This window comes from Procambarus clarkii, unplaced genomic scaffold (assembly GCF_040958095.1).
Source record: "Procambarus clarkii isolate CNS0578487 unplaced genomic scaffold, FALCON_Pclarkii_2.0 HiC_scaffold_107, whole genome shotgun sequence".
In the NCBI taxonomy this organism is placed as follows: domain Eukaryota; kingdom Metazoa; phylum Arthropoda; class Malacostraca; order Decapoda; family Cambaridae; genus Procambarus; species Procambarus clarkii.
This window is the reverse complement of record NW_027189140.1, coordinates 3,587,382-3,596,167: the sequence shown is the minus strand read 5'-3', so window position 1 is coordinate 3,596,167 and position 8,786 is coordinate 3,587,382. Positions and strand designations below refer to the sequence as shown.

Below are 8,786 nucleotides of genomic sequence, written 5' to 3'. Positions count from 1 at the left end.
ACACCAGCATACATGACCACAAGGTTCACCACACCATGCATGACTACAAGGTTCACCACACCAGCATACATGACCACAGGGTTCACCACACTAGCAGACATGACCACAAGGTTCATCACACCAGAATACATGACCACAAGGTTCACCACACCAGCATACATGACCACAAGGTTCACCACGCCAGCATATGTTACGGCCTTCTCGGGACGCAACGGGGTTCTCACTCTGATGTTAGAGGAAGATATATGTATCCGTTCCCAAGCCAGTAGTGGCTATCAAGGGATGAGATCCGTGACGCAAGTAACTTAAAGGGAGTAGGGAAAGAAAGCTAAGAACTTAATATAATATAATGTTCACCATCACCATTCAAATATATAAAAGTAAAACGTACACAAGGGGGAGGGGTATTAACACTTTACAAAGGGGATCAACACTGTAGTCTTCTGCTGGAGACTATGGATCCTCGAAGCTAGGTGCTGAGTCCGCGGTGCTTTCTTCGTGGCCTCAAGACGTGTCCTCTGAGAACGCCGAGCCTACCCTGGCCACAGGTCAGCCACAACACAGGTCCACTGGGGGCACCGTCGTGGAGGCCGTCAACCACACGTCCAGCAGGTCTGCTGGCAGGTACTGAGCCACCAAGGCTGGTACGGCCACTCCACGAACGATAAAAGGGGTACGCCCTAGACAGGAGTCTCGTGTGATATCACCAATCACCCTCCTGTCCTCAATACCCCAGTGGATTATCGTCTCCAACCGTCAGTCCCGGGTAAATCCTTCCACTGCCACTCCACTGGCAGGCTTAACACACCACAGTGTTCTTCCGGGGGGACGACGTCACGACAGCTGTAGCAAACTTCACAGTATGGAGACTGGCTGCCTCGGGTAGACTGACTTCACCTTCAACACAGTGGTCCCAGGTCGGCTCTGTAAGCAGACACGTCATCAATAACAGGGACACTAAAACACCACACTTACAGGCTCAGACACAAACGCCCGACATATCCACTCCATAGACGGCGTTGTAGTCTGAGCACCACCTCACCAGAGGTCAGCGGCGGCGGCGTTGAGCGCTGAACGGGGCTGGAAACTGGCCCTCGTAGCTAGTACACGTCGTCGGTTTGGAGGGGGTTTCGGGAGCTGACCCACAGATGGCGCGGCCGTCACTGTTTAGAGATTGGACGCTGGATCAGGGTCCGTAACACCTCCCCACCAAAAGAATTTGGTTTGGGTTCCTATAAAAAGAGAAGACAAACCAAATTAGTACGTGGATCTAGATACGAGATAATGCGTCAGCTACCACGTTGTCCACCCCTTTTATGTGTTCAATCTGGAGGGGATATTGCTGCAAATGTAGACTCCATCTGGTGAGCCTGAGGTTCTTTTGCTTAAATTGAGCCAGGAACTTCAGAGGGTTATGGTCGGTCCGTACTAATATAGGATGGCCATTGCTTGTTAAATATACCTCGAAGTGCTGGACGGAATTAATTAAGGCCAACGTTTCCTTTTCTATGACCGAGTAATTAAGCTGGCTGGGGGTGAACTTCTTAGAATGATAGGCCACCGGGTGTTCCACCCCCTTCTCGTCCGTCTGGGATAAAACGGAGCCCAGGCCATAGTCAGAGGCGTCGACCGTCAGGATGAATCTATCCTCAAAGCTCGGGGACCTGAGGATTGGAGCAGAGATCAGAATTGCTTTGAGACTCTCGAATGCCTCCTGGCAATTCTCATTCCATATTAACTTTACCCCTTTCTTCAATAGATTGGTCAGGGGGACGGCGATGGAGGAAAAATTAGGGACAAATTTACGATAAAACCCAGCCATACCAAGGAAACGCAAGATGTCCTTCCTGGTAGCTGGCGTAGGATACTGGACTATTGCCTCGATCTTGCTGGCCTTCGGCGCAATCCATCCTCCTCCAACTTTATGACCTAGGAAGACGACAGAGGTTCTGGCAAACTCCGATTTATGCAGATTGACCACCAATCCTGACTGGAGCATGGCCTTGAAGAAATCCTCTATGTGACGCAGATGATCCTGCCAATCTACATCATATATTAATACATCATCGATGTAGACTAAGGTGTTTTCCACGTCATGCAACACAGTACCCATCAGTCTCTGGAAAGTGGAGGCTGCGTTTTTCATCCCGAATGGCATCACCTGACATTCAAACAGCCCATCGGGAGTCACAAATGCTGATATGGGTTTGGCCTTTTCCGTGAGGGGAACTTGCCAATAGCCTTTGAACAGATCAAATTTCGTCAGGTACTGGGCTCTACCTATGGCATCCAGACATTCCTCTACTCTGGGGAGAGGGTAAGTATCTGCTACTGTGACCTTATTCACCTGGCGATAATCAATACAAAGACGGTATTTCTTACCAGGTTTGGGCACTAGTAGTATTGGGGATGACCATAGGCTCGAGCTCGGGGCTATTAGATGGTGTTTCAGCATATAATCTACCTCCTCTTTCACTACTCGTTTCTTCAGTGGGTTGAGACGGTACGGATGTTGCTTTATAGGTCGGACTCCTTCCTCCAGCTCGACATCATGCCTCAAGACAGATGTTAACCCTGGAACATCGTCGAAGATAGGCTTGTATTGCCGGATCATCTGCAGCAATGATGATTGATGTCCTTCGGCCACGTGTGTCAACTTTGCCTGCAAGTTTAACAGGATGTCTGAGTTAGTCAACACCTCCTCTTCCTCCTCAATGTCGTCATTAGTGGTCACTAAGGTTACGGGGAGTGTATCCCGCCCCTCGTATTTCTTGATCATATTAACATGAACCAGAGTTTCTTTCTTACGGCGGTCTGGAGTACTAAGAAGGTAATTGAGGTTAGTAACCTTCTTTACAACCGGGTAGGGACCTACGAATCTGGCGCTCAAGCTCCCAGTTATTGTAGGAGTACATACTAAAACCAGATCTCCTACTTTGAACTTCCTCTGCTTGGTTCTCCTATCATACCTGCTCTTGATAGTTCTTTGTGTACTTTCTAAGGTCCTTGTAGCCATCTCCCAGGCTGAGAACAGCCGTCCTTTATTGGTAGACAACCAGTCCACAATATCCTCGTTGGTTTCTGCGTCCAGCCAATGGTCTCGTGCCACCTCTAAGGGACCTCTTACTGAGTGACCAAAGATCATCTCGAATGGGGAGATTCCTAGGGATTCATTGGGCACTGATCTTACCGCAAATAGGAGGTAGGGCAGTTCTTCAACCCACTTATTCTGCCTGTCGTAGCAAAACTTCCGCAGCATGCCCTTCAACGTCTGGTGAAAACGTTCCAAAGCTCCTTGAGACTCGGGATGGTAGGCACTAGAGGTAACCTGTCGAATTCCCAGGTCGGCGATCTGTTGGCGAAACAAATGGGACATGAAATTAGACCCCTGGTCCGTCTGAATGGTCTTGGGAAGACCGTATCGCGAGATGAACCAGAGCAGTTGTTTCACCAAAACCTTAGCTGTGATGGTTTTAAGGGGGATCGCTTCTGGGTACCTACTAACCCGATCTAGTATTGTTAGCAAATACTTCACCCCTGAGGTAGCAGGTGGAAGAGGGCCTACTATATCCAAGATGAGGTGTTCGAAGGGCTCACCTATTGATGGAATGGGGTATAAAGGGGCTTTGGGGACAGGCTGGTTTGCTTTTCCGGCCACTTGGCAGGCATGGCAGGTCTTGCAGAAATGACGTACGTCCTCCTTCATATGCGGCCAGTAGAAACCTTTGGCTAGGCGGTGGAAAGTCTTAGAGATCCCACCATGTCCAGCAAATCTATTAGCATGGGCTGTTTCTAACAGCTTAGATCTGAACACGGCTGGGACGACTATCTGATCACCTACCGCCCTTGACTGGGGGTATTTCGGAGGATGCCGGCGACACAGTACACCACTTGACCACACATATAGATCCCCTCCTTTCGTAGGAGAGTCTACGGTGTCGGCCAACTTCCGTACCTGAGGGTCCTTCTTCTGTTCCTCTATCAGCTGGGCTCGAGTCCAGCGTTCGGGAACCGGCATCTGGACTGGTGGGACTGGTGTATGGCTACTTGTAACCTGCGGGATAGGAGGAGAGTCAAACAAAGTGTTTAGATCTAGTGGTGCAGGGAGGTGCGCCTGAGACCTGGTTTGCACTGCTGCGATGGGACTGGTCTCTTCACGTCCTGGAATATCCACTACCAGGGGACAGTTGGGTAACAATCCTAGGGCTAAGTCATTGGCTAATATTACGTCAATTCCCTCTATGGGAAGACTATCCACCACGGCCAACCGACACTCACCTTTGAAGTGCTGAGAGTCTAGATGTACTTGTACCAATGGGGCAACGTACAAGGTTGAAGGGAATCCACCCAGGATTACCTTCTGCATCTCATCCGCCGATATACCTTCGGGTAATGATGTTTCCAGAATTAGAGACTGGGCCGCTCCACTGTCTCTAAGTATTACCACAGGCGTACTTGCAAGGCCACTGGCTACATATCCTTGGGAGGTATATGGGGCGAACAATCCTTTCCTCTTCTCTTGGGTGGATGTCGGTGGTACTATACTGTTCATCAGCATGACTTCCCTACGGGGATTATTACCTGAACTGCTACGACACTTCGCAGCAATATGTCCTCTCTTACCGCAGGTCCAACACAATACATCTCTCTTCGGACTAAACCTCCGGGGACTATCCGAGGTTGACTTGGCGGCACTACGAGGGGCAGTTCTATCTTCCGGTTTATGTTTGGCTGGATATCTTGAATAGGTCTTCGGGACGTACCTAGCAGATGGCCTATGAGTCAGGATGTATTCCTCAGCCATTGTGGCTGCTGCACTCAAGGTCTCTACCTGCTGTTCCTCTAGGTACGTCTTCAAGTCTCCAGTCAAACAATCCTTGAAGTCCTCCAGCAGAATCAGCTGCTCGAGGTCTTCCTTGGTCTCCACCTTCCGAGAGGTACACCATTCCTGGAAAAGTCGCTCCTTGATCGTGGCGAATTCGGTAAAAGTGTGCTCTGAGGTCTTCTTCAGGTTTCTGAACTTTTGCCTATAAGCCTCAGGTACCAATTGGTACGCCATGAGCACAACTTTCTTCACCTTGTCATAATCGCTGGAGTCGTCAAGGGATAACGTAGAGTAGGCAATTTGGGCCTTCCCAGTCAAGACTGACTGTATCATGATGGCCCAATTCTCCCTTGGCCACTCCAAAGAGGCAGCGACTTTCTCGAAGGCTGCAAAGAATTTTGACACTTCCTTCTCATGGAATTTGGGGACCATTTTGATGTTGCGTACCGGATCGAAGCTACTGGTGTCCGTTGTTTGCCTCCGACCACCGCCTAATCGCAAAACTTCTAGTTCATGTTGTCTCTCTCTTTCCTCCCTTTCTCGCTCTCGTTCTTCTCTCTCTCGTTCTCGCTCTTCTCTCTCCCGTCTCTCTTCTCTTTCTCGTTCTTCTCTTTCTCGTTTCTCTTCTCTTTCTCGTTCTTCTCTCTCCCGTCTCTCTTCTCTTTCTCGTTCTTCTCTTTCTCGTTTCTCTTCTCTTTCTCGCTCTTCTCTTCTTTCTTCTCTTTCTAATTCTAAACGCCTCATCGCCAATTCTTTTTCTTTCATCTCCATTTCTTTATTTTTCATCTCCACTTCTTTATCTTTTAATTCTCGTTCTAATTCTAACTTCTTCCATTCAATTTCCCGATTAATTTCTAGGGCACGCATCTTGACTGTTAGGAAGCTGATATTAAGCTCGCCGGCATCACTGTCAACGTCGCTGCCCTTATCTTCCTTTTCCGTGGAAGCTATGTCTGCACTTTCCTTTGTACTAGGAGTCTCGCCTTCCTGTTTCTCTTCTGCCTTCAGGTGCCGGTGTACCTTGGACAAGATCTCCACACGGGAATCACTGGCACGGATCTTGATCTCCAGGTAGGCGCTCACTAGTACAAGCTCTGGTTTACTCAGATATTTTAATCTGGCAAGACAATCTTCTCTGTTCAGAAAAGCCTGAACCTCGTCCAGATCATCGATGGTAGCTTTGTCTGCCATTGTCACAGATGGAACACTTAGCACTTAACACTGCTTACACGTTAGCACTTAACGCACCGAGCACTGTTCTACGCCAATATTGCACTTTATCGCACCAAACACTGCACTTGCCAATATTGCACGTAATCACTTCGGGCACCACACTACCCAATATTGCACTGAGTCCAAGCGAACACTTCGCTCTACAATAGTGCACTAAATCACTGAGCACCGCACTAGTCAATATTGCACTTAATCGCTTAATCACAGCGAGCACCGCACTGCACAATATCGCACTTAGTCACTCTGAGCACCGCACAGGACGTATAACGTCACAATCGTCACACAGGGGGAATTATATACAGGGATTACGCCACTTCACCACCCCTGTCAAACATACTTAACAAGGGGACGGATCCCGCTGGGGATGCCAATTATGTTACGGCCTTCTCGGGACGCAACGGGGTTCTCACTCTGATGTTAGAGGAAGATATATGTATCCGTTCCCAAGCCAGTAGTGGCTATCAAGGGATGAGATCCGTGACGCAAGTAACTTAAAGGGAGTAGGGAAAGAAAGCTAAGAACTTAATATAATATAATGTTCACCATCACCATTTAAATATATAAAAGTAAAACGTACACAAGGGGGAGGGGTATTAACACTTTACAAAGGGGATCAACACTGTAGTCTTCTGCTGGAGACTATGGATCCTCGAAGCTAGGTGCTGAGTCCGCGGTGCTTTCTTCGTGGCCTCAAGACGTGTCCTCTGAGAACGCCGAGCCTACCCTGGCCACAGGTCAGCCACAACACAGGTCCACTGGGGGCACCGTCGTGGAGGCCGTCAACCACACGTCCAGCAGGTCTGCTGGCAGGTACTGAGCCACCAAGGCTGGTACGGCCACTCCACGAACGATAAAAGGGGTACGCCCTAGACAGGAGTCTCGTGTGATATCACCAATCACCCTCCTGTCCTCAATACCCCAGTGGATTATCGTCTCCAACCGTCGGTCCCGGGTAAATCCTTCCACTGCCACTCCACTGGCAGGCTTAACACACCACAGTGTTCTTCTGGGGGGACGACGTCACGACAGCTGTAGCAAACTTCACAGTATGGAGACTGGCTGCCTCGGGTAGACTGACTTCACCTTCAACACAGTGGTCCCAGGTCGGCTCTGTAAGCAGACACGTCATCAATAACAGGGACACTAAAACACCACACTTACAGGCTCAGACACAAACGCCCGACATATCCACTCCATAGACGGCGTTGTAGTCTGAGCACCACCTCACCAGAGGTCAGCGGCGGCGGCGTTGAGCGCTGAACGGGGCTGGAAACTGGCCCTCGTAGCTAGTACACGTCGTCGGTTTGGAGGGGGTTTCGGGAGCTGACCCACAGATGGCGCGGCCGTCACTGTTTAGAGATTGGACGCTGGATCAGGGTCCGTAACAGCATACATGACCACAAGGTTCACCACACCACCATACATGGCCACAAGGTTCACCACGCCACCATACATGACCACAAGGTTCACCACACCAGCATACATGACCACAAGGTTCACCACACCAGCATACATGACCACAAGGTTCACCACACCAGCATACATGACCACAAGGTTCACCACACCAGCATACATGACCACAAGGTTCACCACACCAGCATACATGACCACAGGGTTCACCACACCAGCATACATGACCACAAGGTTCACCACACCAGCATACATGACCAAAGGGTTCACCACACCAGCATACATGAGCACAAGGTTCACCACACCATGCATGACTACAAGGTTCACCACACCAGCATACATGACCACAGGGTTCACCACACCAGCAGACATGACCACAAGGTTCACCACACCAGAATACATGACCACAAGGTTCACCACACCAGCATACATGACCACAAGGTTCACCACGCCAGCATACATGACCACAAGGTTCACCACACCACCATACATGGCCACAAGGTTCACCACGCCACCATACATGACCACAGGGTTCACCACACCACCATACATGACCACAAGGTTCACCACACCACCATACATGACCACAAGGTTCACCACACCACCATACATGACCACAAGAGTCACCACACAATACATGACTACTTGGTTCACCACACCACCATACATTACCACAAGGTTCACCACACCACCATACATGACCACAAGGTTCACCACACCAGCATACATGACCACAAGGTTCACCACGCCACCATACATGACCACATGGTTCACCACACCACCATACATGACCACAAGGTTCACCACACCACCATACATGACCACAAGGTTCACCACACCATCATACATGACCACAAGGTTCACCACACCACCATACATGACCACAAGGTTCACCACACCACCATACATGACCACAAGGTTCACCACATCACCATACATGACCACAAGGTTCACCACACCAGCATACATGACCACAAGGTTCACCACACCAGCATACATGACCACAAGGTTCACCACACCAGCATACATGACCACAAGGTTCACCACACCAACATACATGACCACAAGGTTCACCACACCAGCATACATGACCACAGGGTTCACCACACCAGCATACATGACAACAAGGTTCACCACACCAGCATACATGACCACAGGGTTCACCACACCAGCATACATGAGCACAAGGTTCACCACACCAGCATATATGACCACAAGGTTCACCACACCACCATGCATGACCACAAGGTTTACCACACCATCATACATGACCACAAGGTTCACCACACCACCATACATGACCACAAGGTTCACCACA

At 49.6% G+C, this 8,786-nt stretch overlaps 1 protein-coding gene across 1 annotated transcript; it reads right to left on the bottom strand.

Annotated features, from left to right (window-relative positions):
* Nucleotides 1-1,270: 1,270 nt before the first annotated feature.
* On the bottom strand, nt 1,271-4,804 carry LOC138360327 (uncharacterized). Its single transcript, XM_069320247.1, has one exon. It carries the CDS (start codon nt 4,802-4,804, stop codon nt 1,271-1,273), a length of 3,534 nt encoding a protein of 1,177 aa, XP_069176348.1.
* Between the last annotated feature and the right edge of the window lie 3,982 nt (nt 4,805-8,786).

Excerpts from the sequence above, each read along its gene's own strand:
- LOC138360327 (XM_069320247.1), bottom strand. The coding sequence starts at position 4,804 with ATGGCTGAGGAATACATCCTGACTCATAGGCCATCTGCTAGGTACGTC.